We start from the raw sequence: 20,460 nt of genomic DNA, 5'->3' as shown, positions 1-20,460 counted from the left end.
AAGTCAAACACCTTCTCGATACAGACATTTAAGCAACTGCTGTAAATGAGTGATCAAATGATTATTAAAATCCCATTTCATGGCTCTTCCTCCAGCGCCAGCAGGACACTCATGAAAGCTTAATATGGCTTTGCAAGTTGAAATCCATTTTCAACATATTCTATGAGAGCATTTTTATTATGTTCTACTGAAGAAAGGATCAAAACAGATGCACGAGAGTCAATTTAAATTTATTTGCTTTGACTATATATCAAAACTGTGCAAAATTCTTCCCTTTGAGTACCTGCCACCAGGCAGGGCAGATTTTTCCAGTGTGCTACAGTATCTTTGTGCAATGATTTTTTTGCCATGATTTTAAGATCAAGTTCAGCATACACCACACTACTTGAGTAAGCTGCGGTACACGTTAGCAGGAAAGGCCTGCTGCAAATTTCAATGGTTAATTTGAGTTACCCATGGAAATCAAAGAACTTGGTGTATCTTGCAAATAGAAACTTTTACTGACTTGAATTTTCAATTCTAAGAACGTATAGCTTGCATTCAATAAAAATATAGGATAAATGGTGATTTGGGCAGAAATAAATACAAGATGTAGCTTAGCAGTTCTTAAGGAAGACAATTTTAACATTTCTGTTCCTTAGTTGTTCTGTGAGCATTATAACAAGTGTTTTCTCTTCCTCCCCACACCCCCCATAAACAGCACTGGCACTTCACCTCTCCTGGGCTAACACTTCACTCCATGAACACTATCTTCCTTCCAGGATGGAGAGCACTTTAAATTTGATTCCAGTTAAGCTGCCTTGTACCAGATCCTCTTTACATTGATTTCTGAAAAGCAAATACTTATTGGGACTACAGGGTTCTGCTCACCACCAGAAATTCTATATAGTTACTATAAAATCATACTTGTAGGACAGCAAACCCCTGTATTAAAACAAAATTACAAGCCAGATGCTTACCACAAGCAAAAGCCTGAAACATATACCTGGGCAATACCCCTCTGACTTCACTGCTCAAGTAAGGAACAGAGAGGACAGGACTTGGCCCCATTAATTTTATGAATTAAAAACCCCCACCCCCCCCAAAAAAAAAACAACAAAAAAAGGCTTTAACATCCTAAAAATTAATTTCAAAAAGCACTTTAAATTATTTATGGGCAATTCTATTAATTTGAAAAGAGGAGCCTAACAAAGGGCAAAACTGTTTGAGAGAACGACATACATCCTCATGTTAATTCAGGTCAAAACTCAAACCATGCAATCATTTACCAGACCCACGACAGTGAGGCGTGGGAAGGCTCATCTGCCTGTTCACATTCTGACATAATTCACTTGAGAGACACCAGACAGGAATAGAAGACAAAGGGAGGAGTATGACCACTGAAGTTTAACTTCCTCAATAGTCTGCGTTTAGAATGCTGTAAATCAAGGTTTTTTTACTTTAAAGTTTTCTTTAGAGAAAGTTCAAATCCGTTTGTTTCTCTTTTTTTTCTTGAGAAGCAAATGTTCTTCATTGGGGTACAGAATGGCTCAGATGCAACAGACGAGTAATGTCATGACTTGCCAGTTAAAATTGACATCTGGGAATGTCCAAGACAAGGGTCAAAACAACACAGAATACCCAAATAAGGTAGCTAGTAATGCCCCCAAAAGATAATTCCGTGTTTTTTTTTAAACAGCCTCTATTACAAGGCATGAGAATTCTACGGCAAATTGTTCATCATGGCAGAACATCAAATTAAAACGTCAAGACAGAAACAAGCAGGATATAGAGAGTATGTTTGTGTTCTCTGTAGCAAGAAGTCAGTTTACTGTGCCACAGCAGCGGATTGATAGTCCTCATTCCTAGTCAAATAGAATCGTAAATTAGACTAAGATGCTCGAGATCAAAACCATTTCCCTATGTGTCTGCACGCTGAATATTCCAGTGTGGCTGGATCCTAACAGAACAGCCTTTAGAAGGACTCCATAGCGCATAACAAAAAGGAACCAAATTAACACCATTGTAGGCTCTGCTTCCTTCTCCACATTACGTGAGCAGATTCGATTTCAATTAGATCTCTGTGAATGTTTGGACACATTTCAACACTTTGAAAAAGGCAACAAAAATAAAGTTCCAAAATTAGATGCTGGTAAGTTACTGAACAGCACTTAAACAAAGAGCGCCCTTTGGGCTAGCTGTAATTTCTCCTAGTTTTCAGTCTGATGTCCACAGTGCTACATGTTGGAAAGCACAAGAAATTTTGCACGAATTTGATCACTCACATAGGCAGTTCAACTTTGAAAACAATGTTTTTCGCAAGGATTACCAATGAAAGAATGTTTTAGGACACAATTGAATTTGAAATAGGTAAATGTTTTGAATAGATTTTTGAGTTTTATTGAAATCTTACATGAACAAGAAATTGGAAATACAATCACATCAAGGAACAAATTGCCACGGCTTTGACGTTTGTTTTTTTTTAAGCCAAACAAATTTTGTAGGGCAGATTTTCAAAAAGGTGTGAAGTTATAACAATTTAAAAACACAGTTAACCTACTTCTAGGAATGCAAAACATACAATCATGTTATTTTCAATACAAGAAAACTTAATTTGTTGTAATTTCTTAAAACTACTGAGACAAAGCACTAGCTTTTACTTTTATGTACAGCATACTCCTATGTAGTCTATCCCAAATCCAAAAAAAAAAAAAAATTAAACCAAAAAAATAAAAATAAACCAAAAAAAAAAACCTGTCCAAAACCAGAGGTTCTGCAAAATCATGATTGAACAGTGTGCCATTCCTGCTTTTAAACTGCTAAAATGAAGCTAAAATGATAATAGCATTGAAACCCCATATGGAGTTCAGGAATTCTGCAAGCCCAGTAATGTCCAAGTGCGTTTATGAAAAAAGAAAACTAAGAGACTCGAGTATATACACGATAGAGTGATTCTTCAGCCCAATACAAATGGCAGCCAATCGCTACTGAAGGATGAAACATTAAGCCAATTTTGTTTTGAAGGATGTAGAGCTATTGCCAATTCTATGTTTCCAATATTCTCAATCCCTCCTCACTTGTCTACTTCCACTGTTGCCCATAAGTATCCTGATAAAATTCTTGGTTGTCATTATTGTAACCATAGTTACCGGCATAGTCACCACCTTGCTGGAGCGGCTGTTGAGCGATGGGTTGGGAGCCCCAGTTCTGCTGGTTGTTGGTCTGACGGCGCTTGGAATCAGGTTGGTTGTACCCATCTGCCTTTCTCTTGCCTCCTACGTTGCCCCCTCGGTTGCCCCTGGCTCCACGAGCACCACGTCCTCTCTGTTGCTGTGCAGGACCCCCTCTCCCACCCCTGGCTCCTCTCGGAGGTCCCATGGGTGCCCCCCTCTGTGAATAGCCAGCTCTACCTCTTGGTGGTGGTGCTCCCCGCCCCCTAGGTGGTGGAGGGGCACCTCTCCCACCCCTTCCTCCTCCTCCTCTTCCTCTTATAGCATAGCCATCATCATAGCCGTAATAGGGATCTTCATAGCCACCACGGTAGTCATGATAGTCATAACCATAATAATCATCATAATAATCTTCATAGCCATAGTAATCTGGGGGATAGCCATATCCACCTCTCCCTCCACGGCCTCTGCCTCTAATAGGAGGTGGCATGCGAGGTGGAGGGTAGTAATAATAGTCTTCATACCTATTAAGAAAAAGAAACGTGCAATTATTTATCTTCAAAAGTCTCCGAAAACACAGCATAAAACTTCCCCCTGTTGATTAATAACACACAACACGGAGAAAAGGCATTCAGGTTCTTCCAAACTAGCTCATATTTTACAGCCAAACTTTACTTTGCAGTGATAGAGTAGTGCAAGAATGAACACTCACGCAGTATTTCTGGAGGCCTGTCTGGCAGCCTGACGTTCTTTCCTTTTCTTATCCGGTGGCTTTGCTAACACTATTTCAATTTCTTCCCCTTCTATCTCTTTCCCATTCATTTCATTCATAGCCTGTACAAAAATTAGAAGAGAAACAGCTAAAAATTTGTTTCCATTTAAAAGGGAACAAACTTAGTGAAAGAAAACAGATGGCTGGGCTGCTCCAGGCTGACCTATGCCATGTGCTCACTGCTGTGCTACTTCAACAGAATGTTAGGTAGCATTCCTTCAAGTCCCACCATTTACAGTGAAGCAGCACTTAAGTTTCTATTTACATCATAAAGGAATGGGATTAAAACATATTGAGCATTAAACAAATCAGATGTAACTCCATGGCTTTTTATGTTCCTATATCCCCTAGAAACACTTCAGAAACACACTGACAGAAGTTCTCACTACTCACACTGATACAAACGCTCACTGGATTTATAAGCCAGCTAAAGCACACACGCACACAGAAGAAAGTATTTTTATAGCTGGGCTTCCTGGCTGGTTGAATGTACTACATGAGTGCCTCTGAGGACATCGAGTGTATCTGAGGACACAGACTTATGGGAAAAGACAAAAAATTACTGAAAGTTGTTAATTTTATCAAGTGAGACAAGATTCTCCAGAACAGTAATGTGCCATTTGTAATGATCAAGTGCATACACAAAGAGAACTTCATACACAGAGGATGATTAGGACTACACCCACTAATTCTTTACCTGGAGTTACCTGCTTTGCATTTAACATTTATGGGTATTAATATTTGTACGCCTGTATAGCCACATGCCTCAAAACCATCAGACACCGTAGCAATTGTTTTCAAAGAAGGTATGAAAAGAAGCAGACACTGGAATCAAGTGAGTCAATTCCATACACTGATACCATAATGCTTTCACAAAAACACAAACAACACACCCATACACAAAAATAACTCACAAAATTCATAAATCAGTTTAGTGGCCGTAATTCATGCACATGGGGCAGATGTGGCAGCATTCCAGCTTGTTTCAGACAGGGCGAGCATCTGATGCTCTGCTGTACCGCACTTGATCTCTCCTTTCTCATCTGCTCTTTTCAGTTGTTCAAATATAACAGAGCACTTACAATTAAGGTCTACTGGGAAAGGACTGGAGAGTGTTAAAGACCTACTATACAATAAAACACGTCAGGAGTCTTGCTGACTTACCCTTTCTGTCAACAGCATCTTACCCTCTTTTGGACATGGTCTAAACCTACCCAAACTGACTTCAACTTCACCAAATATGAGTGACATTCATCCTGAAGCCAAACTCAACTGTATTGTGAAACCATATTCTGATGAGTAGGAAAATCATAAGCAATTAAATAAAATTATTTATAAGGTTGACTAAAGAGCCTTTGAACTGCCAACGTAGCCACATACGCTACATACAATAAATATACTTGCTCAAGACTCCCAGCTGCAAAACACTTCCCTCCCCTCCTCCTTCCCCCCATAAACTATGGCTTTGACAACAGATGAAGTAATTCCTATAGAATTCAGTCAATTTAAGTACAAGCAGCAGAGATTAATGACCTTTTCAACTGCTCTTAGATACATAGGAAGACACCTTTGAAGCTTTAATAATAACCTTAAGAAGAAACCTCCTCAGGAGCATGTACAGTTCAAAACAGGTAATGCACTAAAGGAGTTGTTAGTGCCACTTTTCTCCCCTGCACAAGGAGATTCTGAATTACTTTGCAATTTCTAGTCAATACCTTGGCACTGCAAAACTACACACTTTAAATAGGGGTCTTTGAGAGACAACTGATACCTTCTGTCAGTGTTTCCTCAGAAATATTGTCTAGGTTGCTCTTTTTTTACTTTCCTCTTCTCTAGACTCTCCTGCATTGGTCTATACCTCTTTTCCAGTCTACTTGTTAACTCTGCAAGTTTCACATCCTCCTAGCTACTGAAATCATAGGAACAAAATTATTAGTGTTAAAATTCTCACAATGGGAACCTTATTCAATGGGCTCTACAAATTGTCTTATCTAGACGTTAACTGTTAACAGAACTGCTTAAACCCACTTGTACAAAATCAACTGCTCGTATCGATTTAGTTAGGAGAGAATACTCGACCTACCTTCACTGCTGCACCTCTGTCCTCAAAATGAACAAAAGCATAATCCTTCAACTTCTTTACTCTTTCCAGCTTTCCAAATTCAGAAAAGGATTTCTCCAGGATTTCTTCTGTCACAGTCGTGGCCAAATTTCTTACAAATAAAACTTTCACCTGGTGAAAAAATGAGAATGAAAGTTGAAATCTTTAGAAGTCAAACCTCAAAGGAAACCAACAGAAAATAGTGAAATGTTGTTCCCTTCTCCTCTCCATTAACTTATTTTGGGTAACCTTATAAAAGGTTCTCTACCTATTAAAAATAAAGAAATAAATAAAAATGGCCTCAGTTACCTGTATGAGGTTTCTACAACTTCTTCCACAGTTCCCTTCCATGACCAGAAGAATATCCAACTTTCAGTTTCTGTTTCTGGGATGCTACAAATCCCAGCAAAATCTTAGTAATAGACTTCAAGAGCAGCAAAGAGTTATCCCAGAACAGAGGGGCAAAGAGCATGTCATTCCCTACGCTGAACTTCATCTTCACCTCACTCTGGAAAACAGCTTTACGAAACACCCACCTCACATTTAGTATCCACAGAAGCATACAACAGACAGACTGATGTGCCAATCCAGGAGGACAATCCTGCACACTAAGAGTTTCAATGGCAACAGTATGTTCTGAACACCTTACAATGACAACCAACCTGCTGTGCTCAGCCCATGCCATGGCCTCTAACTGCTTTTTCTGCCTCAAAACTAGCATTGCTCAGTGGAACAAATCATTGTCACTATGGCATAAAGAAATCCCTCCCAAAGCACAAGAGGATCCATTTCAGTTTTTACTTACCTTTGCCATGACTTCTGGATCAGGTTCCTCTACTGGATCAGCCCATTCCACTGTCACAACATTTCCCCAGACTTTTACTTTGCCACTCATGAGGCGGCGGCGAGCTTGTGCTGCTGACTTGTGATCCTCATATTCCAAGAAGCAGAATCCTCGATTCTTCTTTTTATCATCAGGTTGATGATATAAGATTACATCCACCAAACCCTCTGAAAAACAGGTCTTTAGTATTTAGCTTCAAAGGGAAAGAAAAAGTAGTATAGTCTACTCTAAAATGCCTTCACTGGTTTTTGTACTACACAGCCTTTGAATGTAGCACCTGAAAGGGGAAGGGAGTACCAGAAAAGCAGAACAAATGAGAGATGTCCATTCAATTCACCCACAAAGAGGTCACCTAGCAGGTGAAATTCTCCAGAACAAACTTACCTCACACTTAAGACTCTGCAAAACGTCAACCTGAACAGTTCACACAGTGCAAGTTCTCTGTGTTTTGTTTAAACCAGTTTTACACTTTTGAGCAGCAGTCAGCATTAACAAGTGGCATTTCCCCTGCCTCCAAGGGAAGCTGGAAAGAATTCCTTCCACATCTCTCCAAAAAAAGGAGAGACAACTAAATGAAAATTCACCTTCTGTTTTCAGCACTTCCCTGAAGTACCTATAGATAGCAATCCTAAAAAAGAAGCAGTAGGTTAAAACTTTCCTACAGGAACAAGAGCAGGCAATCAAGACCTCAATCTAATATTTAAAGTGAAATCCTCCTTCCAGTGATGAGCTGACTTCTCTTCTTCCTGCTTGTGGCATATACTGAGGAACAACACTGAAGAATGGGGACAGAAATTTTATCTGTCGTTAACCATTTCTACAGTAACATTCCATATAAACTGATACAGTATTCCCTCTTCCCATCATTCCTCAACAATACATTTGAGGCTCCCCGAAAACACCCCAGCTTGAAAGCAGTTTCAGTTACAAATCCACAGGAAGCTGGAACAGGTAACAGAACTGGGACCAATGATTTTTTTTTTCCTGAGACATTTGTGCTGTTTCAATCCCAAATTATAAACCTACAACAATATTAATTTAGCAATCAGTTAAAACAGACACTAAACTCTTTATACTCCACCGTCAAGTACCTTTGAGATATAAATTTTCTACCTGAAACAAACTTGGAATCCAACCTGGCAATAGTTTTAATGATACCTGAACACATCTGTCAAATAACCAGATCTACAAAAGAGACTGAATGGTATTTTGGGATCAGTGTGAAAGAGCCATTCAGAAGGCCTCACCTGTGACTTTACTGAACTCTTCCAATATGTTTTCCTTAGTCTTGTTCTTTGGAATTGACCCAACAAATAACCTGTTGTTTGCCACGGAGATGCATACTCCAAGGTGCTTCCCAGGACGGATTTCATAGTTGTCACACTAAGAAAAAGAAAAAGGGCCACTCATTTGCTTTATCCACAATAATACAAAGATCTCCCAAATCACAATATCAGCTATTTCCTTCATTATATACTACTTTTAGACATAGTATTTTGAATTATTTTCTGATCCAGGGCCCCAGTCAGATTGCTGTCTCTCATTTTCACTCCAGGGATTGCTCTGTGTCCATTGCCAAACCATGCAGATGCAGGCCAAGTCAGCTCTCCATGTAGTCAGCTGACTGTAGAACTGCCACTGGAAAGAAATAAAGGCCACCACAAACCACACAGCACCAAGGCAGAGACCTCCTCCAGCACAGCAGCACAATGAAGCATCTGCAGTCAGCTCTTTATAGTAGGAAGGGTGACAAAACTTAAACACAGTGAAGCTTAAAGAATAAAGTAAGCTCTTAGTATAATCACCCAAGTACTCCAGCAGACTGCAGTAGGCTATAGCAGACTGGTTCCAAAAGTGGGTTATTTGTATACATTAAATGAAATTAAGAGGCAGTTTTTAAGAAAGGAAGATTTGGACTCTCTCAATGGATGCTTTAACAAAATACTTCAAAGACTTCATTATCTCAGATTACCACCATGCTGTTTACATTATCTTGTCTGTCGGAAAGTAGGTTACTCACCAGTTTGACTGCTTCCTGTGCTGCATCTTTACTACAAAAGGTAATGAAAGCGTAACCTCTGTTCTGACCAGAAAGAGGATCCATCATGAGGCGCAGATCCCAAATGGGACCAGCTTTCTCAAAGAGTGGTACCAGTTCATCTTCATACAAGTCCCGGGGAATCTTACCAACAAAAACCTAAGAAGGAAGAGGACACTTATTAAACCAAGCTTTTTAGAAATCCAAACTGTTGACACTTAGAAGTTCTTGGGAAAGGAGACACATAGCCCAGAAACCATTACAGCAGAAACACTGCAGCCAGCATTCCAGCATCTCCTAATGAGTCTTCTAAACATCCCACTGTTAATACTTGGTTTTACAAAGAATCATAGAATGGGTTGGGTTGGAAAGGACCTTAAGATCCTCCAGTCCCAACCCCCTGCCATGGGCAGGGATGCCTCACACTAGACTACATCGCCCAAGGCTCTGTCCAACCTGGCCTTGAACACTGCCAGGGATGGAGCATTCACCACTTCTCTGGGCATCCTGTGCCAGGGCCTCACCACCCTCACAGTAAAGAACTTTTTCCTTGTATATGCCCTGAACTTCCCCTGTTTCAGTTTAAACCCCTCACCCCTTGTCCTATAGCTACAGTTCCTGACAAAGAGTCCCTCTCTGGCATCAGTCAAGTATCTTCAGTCATTAATAGAACAGAATAGTTCAGTTGGATGCACGTTAAGGGCATCATCCAAATGCTTCTTAAATACCAACACGCTCAGGGCATCGACCTCTCCAGAAAGCCTGCTCCAGTGTTTGAACACAAACAAAAGCCACAGTAGTCACTTTTTAAGTGATGGACGATAGGATTGAGTAGGGTGGACCATGAAGTTTTAATAATTTAGATTTAATAATCAATTTTACATCTTCAAAATTTTGCATAGCCTTTCCTACTATATTCCACCTGCTTTCCCAACGTCATCCTGGTATCTGCCTTTTGCAGGATACTGATGAATAAAGAAGACTAAGACACACATGGAAGAATATTTTCCTCTGCAATGCTTTAACCTTTTGCTTGTAATACAGTTTATTGTCATGTATTTCTTATCTAACAGTTTGCACAAAAATATGGCACAACAGTCAGATTAGGTTGTAAATACTAACCTCTGTTCCAATGCCAGGCTGAACACCAGAATATACAGTATCTGGAGGAGGGCCCCCATATTTCCTCTGTCCTGTAGTTACATCCAAAGTGTAACCAGTTCTCTCTAGCAAAGCCTGAAAAAGCAAAAGATTAGTCACATTAGTTACAGGGGGGAGGACAGTGGATAAAATATAAAGAATAAAAAAACTGGCCTAAATTAAGGATTTCCTTATCTGCTCCTTGCCACAAGGTACATATGGACAGACAGAACCTACAAAAAAACATGTTATTACGGGGGTTTTAAAAACCACCACCACAAACAGCAGCATTTTTATACTACAAGGTGACTGGAAATAACTCTCTATTTTCCCCTTTATATGTGGTACCCCAAGAACTCCAGTACACCAGGCCATAGCTAGGTCTTTGCACAACAGAAGACTTCCCTAATAGACTAATACCTTGTTCAAATCAGTCTCAAAGTAATTTTATGAGTGCGTAAAAGCTTTACTATAAAAGGACAACTAAGACAATTCTTACACAGATAGCAGTGTTTTCACAGACCTTACATAAGTTCATACATTTTGGCAACAATGTCATCAGGAAGATCTGCATCTCAAACAAGCACACCCCCAAGTCTCTATCATGCATATATGTCTTTAAAACCAAGTGTGAATAAACTACTCCAGGGAGCATTGATGTTTTTAAGTACACCCAGAATTACTTCAGTCTCTGTACAGGTGATGTATCTGGTAGTACAGACTAATCAGTAGCTTCCAAATGTTACCTTAATCTTTGCTTCATCTGGTCCCTTCGTTGATTCCTGTACTTTGCTGCCTTGTTTCTCTCTTTGCCTGTAGGTCTTCATAACTCCACATAAAAATGCACTTTTGTTCTGTAGATACAATTTACAAAATAATTCAATTGTGTGTATGACAAGCCCTGGGAATCCACTGAATCTCCCTCCAGACCATGAAGTCACTATATCCTACCAATGCAACAAACAAATCCTTTAGCAAAATATAACGATCAATCGAACAAACTCATCAGATTGGAAAAACTGATCAGATTCCAGAGAGTATTTTTACCTTATTTTCTTATTTGCACACTCATTTTTATTATCTGGGAGCTTTTGCTTTGCACTCCAATACCTACACATTTAAGGCAATTTTAAACAGGCTTGTGATTTGGGCTTGAAACATAAGAACACAACAATATCAATGAATTTTTAAGTTACAACTCTCCCACCAATAGTGCCAGAACACTCTTTATACTTATGTGCTCACACTCCTGGAGCTCTCACCTTACCTGTACATGCGACAGGTCACTTTCTTTAAACTGCTGTAATACAGAGAGGGCTCCTTCTTCATTAAATTCCCTAAGAGCATCAATTGCTCTTTCATCAAGATCGACATAAGCTACCAACCCTAAAAGTTAAAGATAAAGAAGTTACAGATTTCTATTGAATTTCATACAAACTAAGAACTATGCAGTTTGCTTTTAAAGTCAAAAAGTTACGTTCCATAGCAATAGAATTATACATTTAATATAATTACATATTCCTACACAAGTATATGAAAGAACATGAGTACAACAATGAAAAAAGTTAAATTAAAATGTATATACCTAAGCACTAACTAATATACAAGATTATAGCCCATGTGTAAGAGTTCTCTAACATTCGGGAATGCAATCTGCTGCACAAAGGCAGTATCACACACCAGGGTTTGAAACAATGACCTCTGGCTCACTTCGAGTAATTTGGAGTTTGTTTGTCTTTCATTTTAAGTTTCACACTTCCCTCTCTTGAGTGAAGCTGTTCTAGAGTAAGCTGACATGTGAACATTACAAGTATCCTCTTGTACCTGAAAAAGGAGCTACCTGACTGACAAGCAGATCCTTAAAGAAGCTGAGCTCCAGAAAATTTAAGGAGGTAGAATGGTTTGTTCCCTCTTTCCTCTGACTTCAAAAAGCAAAAATCAGTGGACTTGCTAGATGTGTAAAATTGTGGTGCTCTATGAAGTTCCAAGAGCCAGAATTCAAAAAGGTATTATTTCGAGCCCTGCTATGTACCCGAAAAGGCTAACGTTAATTTTACAGGTACAGAATCCCCCAAGAAACATTGGACCAGTTCTGAAACACTCTTTCTTTTTAAGGATCTTTACAGGTAATTTCTTTCCTCTTGTAATGCACTTTCATAAGCTGTGGAGCGAGTACAGACTTTAAGATTTGCACTTTTTAAACTACACAGCAAAATTTAGGAGAGATACCAAGAACTCCACATGCTTTGCAACAGCTTGACCTCCAAAATACAGATTGTTTCACTGCTACTTGAGTTCAAAAACGCACAGTAGTGCCAAGCCCAAGGACTACATTTCAGAAGTGATCCTGCATATTGGAAGGCACCTGTATCTCTCATGTAAGACCTCAGCAGATTAAAACTCCCTTAAATTCAACCCCAAATTTAGCCTGGGTGTCAGAAGTAGTTCGCTTCACTGACAAACCCCCGCACAAAGTGAACATCTGCAATGGCACTGAGGAAGTGTGAATAAATGCTTTCAGGTTACTCATGCAGTGGATTTACACTAGGTAGTCAGGTTCTGGGCTGAAAAGCTTTTAAAACCCCTTGAGAACTCCTCACAACACAACCTAACTGCAACACGTGTTAGAGCCCCACAAGTTCCTCTGCCCAGGCACTTACACCTTGTCTCAAACCATCGAGTGCACATCATCGTGATCCACAGTTAGAAATTGTGTCTAAAGCCTAGAAAAGCTGGTAAAGGCTTGATGAAAGCTCACAGTGAATGACTTCCAAAGGACATCACCCACGTGAGCCAGAGTATCATACTGAAGATGGGGAAGGTATTGGTTTTGAACTGCCTTCACTTGGATCAGTGGAGTTTTGACTCTCTTCAACAAAAACTGTCATCTTGCCACCAAGGCATTCAAGATAAGCGCATACAGCAGTACTACTGCTTCTTATGTATCTGTTCACAGAACACACTCTAAAGAGGAAAAGGAAGCCTCTGGCTATAGGACAAAATAATAGTAAGGCGGGGGGGGGGGGTACAAAAACAAAATAGGAAAACCTTTGTATATAAAGAAACCTCTCTAGAAGTTGCAGAGACCACTTGCTACCAGCAAGGTATTACTCGGTTTGCTAGATAGCTTAGTCCTCAACTTTGTTAGTGTCAAACTGAACATTTCAGTGTAATAACCATCATGGATTAAACTGTCCACTCAAAACTAGAGAGAACAAAAAATCCACAGGCAGACTCAATTCAAATGTAGTCCCAGGCAAGACAAGCTAATTGCTTCCCTCGCTATGTTACCTATCCAGCCTTTGAGTGTTTAAGAACCACTGTGAGGAGTTGACAGTAGAAAAGTAAAAGCAAAATGATGATTCGGATTGAAGGAAAAAACCAAAAAATGTACAGTTTAGTATTCTCAAACATACATCTTTATTTGACAACGTCTAAAACTAGTGCTCTGTTGCCCTAAAGCAACTAAGATATCACATACAACACTAAGGATGAGTCAAGTAATTAGTCAATGTCAAACCCAATTTGCCTTTAGGGAAGTCAAAGTAGCAAAACATTCAGAGCTACACAGATCAAAAAACAATGAATTTTTAAACCTTAATCTATAAAAAATTTGAAAATGGTATGCCCTCACTTTCATAACCAGTCAGAAACAAGAAATGCATATTATACCTGTCTGAAATATTTCATCAAGTCTCTCTGCCACCTTCTGTGGGAGGCCTGCCTCTATCAGTGTCTTGTAGTGCTCTGTGTGAGTTACACTGGAAGTATCCATTGGTTCTTCCTCTTCTTTTAACTGTACCGCATTACCATTCACCTGATTAGCCATTTTATTATGCTGCTGGAAAAAATTCAGGAGCTATATTACAATAAGCCAGAAATAACTAGTTTGTAGGACAATGCATGATTTATCTAAACTAATTTGTATACATGCTGCAAATGACCTGTATCAAAAGGTTTATTTAATACTTTCTGGATGCAGCTGATCTAAGTTTCAAAAGAAAGTAAAACCCTTAATACTATGGAAAATGTACATGGAAGAATTGACATGATTTCTTTAAAAATGTACTTCATGTACATAACAAGGTCTAAACTTCACTGTCGGTAAGTTACTGGTTACCAGCGCAGCTAGAATGTACGGGGACACGAGAACAACATCCTTCAACCAAGAGCCAGAAGAACTAGTGCTATTTTCATTTCCCATTCCTCTACTTCAAAAACAATCGTTCAAAACGCAGTGAACACACAACCCTGCAGGGTAGCTTCATGGATAAAAATGTCAATACTTGTTTGCTAGTTTTTGCTTTCTTGGCTCGTTGCCATGTCTTCCTTCAAACCCAGCATGCTGCAGAAGACTAACCCAACACTTCCCCACAACACTGGTAGGACTCAGGAAGGAGAGAAAAAGAGTAATTGCACTCTACCGCACGTTACAATTCGAAACTGCAACTGAAGTGTTCCCATGTTTTCAGTTTTACTGAAATAGGAGCTCTACAAATCACAGCTACTTTTTTTAAAATACATAACTTATTGGTTTAAAAGGAAGCCATGACTGCAGCACCTTCAGTTCTTGTATCAATACAAAGACTTGTTTTCAGAATCAGCAAACTGATTCCAAGTATGTGCACTGAAAAATGCACAACTATCTTCGCAGACAATTCCAGTGGGCTATGCCCAATTCATTACAACCAGTTTCAATTTCTCAATTCGCCAGCCGACTGATATTCAGTACTCTCAAAATAAAAAGGCTGACAAGAGACAATTCAACTACCCAGCAGAGAACATCAGGATGATGAGCTGTTAGCTTTAGAAACAAAATGAGCCTCAGGCTTCAAAAGATAGGGAAGAAGTCAATAATCAGAAGTGAAATGATAACCAGATAGACAAATGCAGCATGGTTGGAGCAATGCAATTAAGTACTGGAATACAGGTATGAGGACAATTCAAGAACAGTCGGGGTTTTTACGCTGAAGCCTCAAGCTATTTACTATGCTGCAAAACGAGTCTCCAAACACAACCGCACCTCTAGCAGCCACCCGTATACCCATCCCTTCTAGACTACAGCTCATGAGCTGCTGGAAGATATCCTATGAAGATTTGCAAGCTTGAGCAAGGAAAAAAAAAAAAAAATCATTTTTCTTCAGACAGAAAAATAATGATCTTGATAAATGTGCCTTGACTTGAAGGGCAATTTTAAAGAGATGTAATGCAGCCTCACACTGCTTCTCTGACAGGTACCACTTCTTTATGCAATTAGTAAGGGAAAGTTTTCCTTAGCTACACAGCACATATACATATATTCACACGTTCTATCATTTGATGAAGAGAAACTGCTTTCTAGGCAATTCGGTTTACTTAGAAGTAACCATGACTATAGCCTGATGACTGAAGAAAAAAAATGCCATCTGCAGAGCACTACTACAGTAATGTTTATCCATCACCACAACTGAACTCATCACAACTGAACTCTCAAACACTAACTGAAGTTTCTTTAGGTTACAAAGATAATGGAAACCAAAACCCATGTCTGCTCGCTAGCCAGCCTCTGCAAGATTGAAGCAGCACAGGGCAGAGGATGTTTCCTTAAACTGACAATGCTCTGGGGCCAGTATCATTCCCATTGCCTCATCTCAAAAATGCACAGGACAATACACACAAAAAAAGATCTATAAAGGGAGGTTCTTTGTGTTCTTCTTTTTATTGCCTTGTAAAATCAGTTATTTACACATACACTGTCTTCTCTGCACACAAAAGAAAACCCACCAAGAACTGTGAGGCTAGGCCAATACATAAATACAGGAAAGTGATTTGAAACAATTCCAAGTACCTTCTAAACATCAATGGCTTATGGCAATGCTCTCAGACATTTCTTTCTGTGACCCCAGAGTGGCTTCCAGGTGTCACATACCTAAAAGCTCAGCACTGCTTTCAGCGTTGCCTGTAGCTGAACAGAAGGGTGACAGCTCTTCTGTGTCCAGGCAGAAAGCCTTCATCTGCAGTTCAGTAACCCAAACATCTGCCAGGCTAGATTTGCTGCCCAATGGCACGAGATCTCTACCTTCATCACAAACACACACCAGTGTGTGGAGCAAGATCTAACCCCTAAGTAGCAGATTATTACACAGCACCACAGCTGGTCAAATGCCTTTTATAAGCAGGTTTGTAGACAATGTAAATTAAGTCTCAGCATCTTAATTCACTAGCTTAAGAATTAGTATCCTCAAAGTCAAATGCAATGCATGTTCACCAGCCAGAGAAGTGCAGTTTGGGTGCTCAAATTTTAGCTACTTCCTGTCACACAGACTCTTAAAGAAATCTACTCTGGACAATTCTGAATTGACGTGGATGTCAAAATATTCAGGCCTCAGCAGCATCCAGAAGAAATGTATTTCTTTTCACAGCCACAGTACCAGATTGCAAGCTTGGCCTGAAATCTGAGATTAGACTGCTGCTTCTTCCTGAATGAACACCAACAAGCAAAATGACATCTCTTACAATACTGAATCTGCACTCTGAGCTCAGCAGAGACAGTCACAGCTGTAGAAGACTGCTTAGCTCGCCCTCTAGACAACATCAACTACATGTAGCTGTCAGGAAGATTCAACTGAATTTTATCAGAATGGAAAACACACAATGATTTTATTAACGTTTCTGGTTCTCCTCTAAAAAAAATACTACAGGCATATTAAAGAAAAGAGCGTTATCTGTTTGCATGTGTAGCATGTCCACGCGACTCAGCCCATGACAGGCCACATGCACTCAAGAGGTTTTCATTTAAGTGAATTAAAACTCAAGTATCTAGGAAAGAGGGAGACTGGTTGAACTGAAAAGGTTTTAAGCATGGATTATAAGTAAAGGATTATGTATCCCACAGTATGTGTGGGATATTTATGTTTTTAAAACATGCAGAAATGGATGAATTTAGAAGCGTGTACACAAAAATGTGCTTACCAAGTGAGCGGCAGCAATAAAGACACACTGGGGGCAACTTTACACAGGCACAGAGAATTTCCCCAGATACCTGAGAAGCTCCTGAGCTTCACCACCTCAGGACTGTGTGCATGGAGCGGGGGGGGGCTGTCTTGTTTTGAACTTCATGCTGTTGTTGCCAGCCATGTGAATACTTCATGATACAAAACATGTTTTTAGCCAGCCTCTTTCACCTTGAACTCCTGCATCTCTAAGGAGTAATTTGCAAAGTGACTAGTTCCTTTTTGAAGCTTTACTCATATGACAAGTGGGAGGTGTTAAAACTACAGGTGCTTCTAAATTACCCAGAAGCAACCTTCTTTTTCATGTTTAGTAACTCAAATGGCTCAAATAGTATTCTTCCTAGAAAACAAAATATTATCACAAACCTGAGCCTGATAGCAAATGGCATCTTGAAAACAGAAACTTGATCTCGGCCTCTATCCAACACTGGTTAAACAGCAGTGTCACTAGTCCCTGTATTTTATACCATGCCTCTAACAGAGGTTGCCACCCACAGACTATCTAAGTATAACTCCAATTAATTATAAATTCAGTCTGGTTAACTCAAAATGTGCTTAGTAACAGCTTATCTGAGCAGGAATGGCAATTGCTGGCAAAGGGGCAATACCTCAAACTACCATAACCAACTTCCCAGTGATTATACATCAATGTTGTTTCCACCCTTCTGTTAGTTAACTTTTGATTTCATGAAGGATTTCAACTTGGCTTGCTCAGCTGCACAGGAAGTATAGCTAATTCCTCTGTAAAAACACTGCACCAAAGCCATTCAACTTGCTTATGTTACTACGCCTTCTATACGTCATGTTTCAAACGTTCAAGTTATACTACATTAAAAACAGCACTGAGGGAAAGTTGGGGAGTGTTTCTGGGGGGAGAGTTTTGTTTTGAATGAACCACAAGAAAACAAATGTAGCCCCTATAATTACACCTTACACTTCAAGAAGATTCTTGTCAAAACAGGAGGATAAGAAACACGAGTGAGAGGAAGAGAAGAACTCGATTAGAAGACTGAATGGGAAATTTATTAAAGCCTCACTTTTTCACAAACATTACTGGCACATCCTTTATTTTTTACATGAAGGCATCATAGCCATAGCTTATTCAATCACAGAAAGTACATTTTTATAGCTTGATTATGATATACTGTTTATCAGTACAAATTACACGATTAATTGTTCCAAAGTTGTAACACCCTGAAGAGCCTCACACATCAGCTAGGTTTCCATCCCTGCATTTCAGTGGCAGACACTCTTTACAACATAGTCAGCATCCTCATCCCTTCAGCCAAGAGGTCTCAGCCTTCCCCATTCCATGACTTTATGGAATGAAAAACTCTGAGAACCTCCATAGTGACGCTAAGCAAGAGACTAGCACAGCCCATAGAGAAACCATGCTTCAGTATCTACACAAGGGTCACTGGGAGATTGCTTTATCACTGCAGGTTAGCACAGTGCACAGAGCACCAGCAAAATACAACACTGATGGCATCAGCAGCTGCTAACCTGAACCATAACATCTGTACGTGCTCATTTCTAACTGGCCTTGGCCATTCACACACCCGGTGTTTGGGTTCTATGGTACAGCCTTGATAGCACTCCAGCTCAGAACAACACTTCCAACAAAAACAAGCTTTGGTCTAACTTATCCTCAAAGAATTTTCCAGGTCTTTGCCTAAGCAAGAAAGGACTATTGCTTTTTGTGGCAAAATCAGTCGGTTGAGTGTTAGCGGGAGACTCAAACATTATTCCAAGAGTGTTCCCATCTAGACAGTAAACCCGAGAAGGAAGGATATTAAACACTCCTGGGAAATAGCTTCTAGGATACGAAAATATCAAGCAGACTCTGCTAGTTTGCAAACATGACAGTCTGCATAGGTTGAAAAAACATAACACACTGCAAGATGCAGAACCGGGGGGGATGGATTACCTTTACTTTTACAAGCCAGGTCAAAATTCAGTGTTAAACAAAGTGCAATCTTGAAGAAAGAAAAATAAGAAGAAAAGAAAGAAGAGCTTCATGAGCATTAACATTCTTTGCAGCACAAACTGCCAGCGGGATCCCTCAGTATGATACACGGGGAAAGGGAATCAAGCAAGTCCAGCATAGCTTAAGTACAGAATTAACCCCATTCACACACTGACAGGTTAACACAGCCGCTACAACCCAGTAACCACAGCTATATTTTCAAGATAACAGTAATAATGACGTACTTTAGCAAAACTCTTGAAGATTTGATAAAGGCATTTAGTAAAATATCATCCAAGAAAAAACAGCGCCTTCGCAACGGAATCCTGGAGCATCTCCCCTCCGGAGCCATTGACAAGGATCACACTCTCCCGACCGAAGAAGTGCTGAACGCGAACCCGAGGCGGCGAGCCGGGCGCTGCAGCTCTGCCTCCCTGCAGCCGGCTCCCCCCGCGCACTGCCTCACCGCGGCACCACCGACGCGCTTCCCGCTGAAAGCTTCCTTCAGCCCCCGAGGGCGCCGCTGCCCAAGCGGTCACCGCACCCCCGCTCCGCAGCGCCGGGCGGGGACCGGGCGCCGACCCGACTCCCAGCGCAGCGGCACGGCGATCGGAGCGCGTCCCGACTGCCCGCCGCACGCAAACCTAACCCGCACGGCGGGGCGGAGCGGAGCGGGACCATCCTCGGCCCGCGGCCGCGCCGCCCTCCCCGCGCCAGGCCGCAGGGCCCGCCCCCGGGCCGCTCCCCGGCGCCAACTCCCGCCGCGGCCGGCCCGCCCGCCCCGCCGCGGCCTGCGGAGCGAACACGCCGCGCCCGGCCCCCGGGAACGCGCCCGCCCCGCTCTCCTCCTCGGCGCCAGCGCCCCGGGCCCGCCTCCGCCAGCGCCGGGCCTACCCGGGGCCCGCGGCTGCCCGCCCCGCCGTGGGGGCCTAGGCGGGAGCCCTCGTCCCCGGCCGCGGAGCTCCGCACTTGGCGCGGGGCGGCCCCCCGGCGGCCCCGGCGCCCCCCGGGGACTCACCGGAGCGGGGCCTGCGCGGCGCAGCTCGGGCCCAAGCAGCGACGGCAAATGGCGCGCGCTCCTCCTTCTCCTCATGGACGGCGGCGCGACCCCGGCAACACGCGGGGTTTCCCGGAACTGTTTCCAGGGACCACTGCTTCACCCACTCAGCAGCTCACGCCCTGGACGAGCACCCGGAGGAGCCAATGGGACTGTGGAGGCGGGACGCGCGGATCCTCCCGGAGACCAATGAGCGGGAGGCTCCGTAACCAATCGCGCAGCTCCTTCAACCCGGCGCGCCGGTAGGGCCGGGGCTGGGGGGATTTAAAGGGGCAGCGCCGCCCGCGGGGCCCTGAACAAAGGGAGCGAGAGGAGCGCGCAGGGGCCGCCTCCGCCCCGCCTCTGCCGTGCGGAGCGAGCGCGGGCACCGCCTCTGCGGCCGGGCGGAGCCGGGGACGGAG

General features: G+C 41.8%; 1 protein-coding gene across 3 annotated transcripts; it reads right to left on the bottom strand.

Moving 5' to 3' along the window:
• Positions 1–2,354: 2,354 nt before the first annotated feature.
• On the bottom strand, positions 2,355–20,178 carry HNRNPR (heterogeneous nuclear ribonucleoprotein R). 3 transcript variants are annotated; one of them, XM_061449995.1, is made up of 11 exons: positions 20,021–20,178; positions 13,717–13,882; positions 11,312–11,430; positions 10,791–10,898; positions 10,027–10,140; positions 8,887–9,063; positions 8,114–8,249; positions 6,828–7,033; positions 6,005–6,154; positions 3,862–3,983; positions 2,355–3,673 (listed from the first exon to the last, which is right to left on the bottom strand). In XM_061449995.1, exons 1-11 carry the CDS (start codon positions 20,093–20,095, stop codon positions 3,061–3,063), a joined length of 1,986 nt encoding a protein of 661 aa, XP_061305979.1. In that variant the 5' UTR covers positions 20,096–20,178; the 3' UTR covers positions 2,355–3,060. The 3 variants fall into 3 exon arrangements, with proteins under 3 accessions (XP_061305979.1, XP_061305978.1, XP_061305977.1); XM_061449994.1 differs by having other exon boundaries at positions 13,717–13,885; positions 20,021–20,169; XM_061449993.1 differs by having other exon boundaries at positions 13,717–13,903; positions 20,021–20,138.
• Between the last annotated feature and the right edge of the window lie 282 nt (positions 20,179–20,460).

This window comes from Pezoporus flaviventris, unplaced genomic scaffold (genome assembly GCF_033815535.1).
Source record: "Pezoporus flaviventris isolate CSIRO_AGI_PZ_B2104156 unplaced genomic scaffold, CSIRO_AGI_Pfla_v1 ptg000008l, whole genome shotgun sequence".
NCBI lineage: Eukaryota > Metazoa > Chordata > Aves > Psittaciformes > Psittacidae > Pezoporus > Pezoporus flaviventris.
Note: the sequence above shows the minus strand (reverse complement) of the source record. Positions and strands in the feature narration are given on the sequence as shown.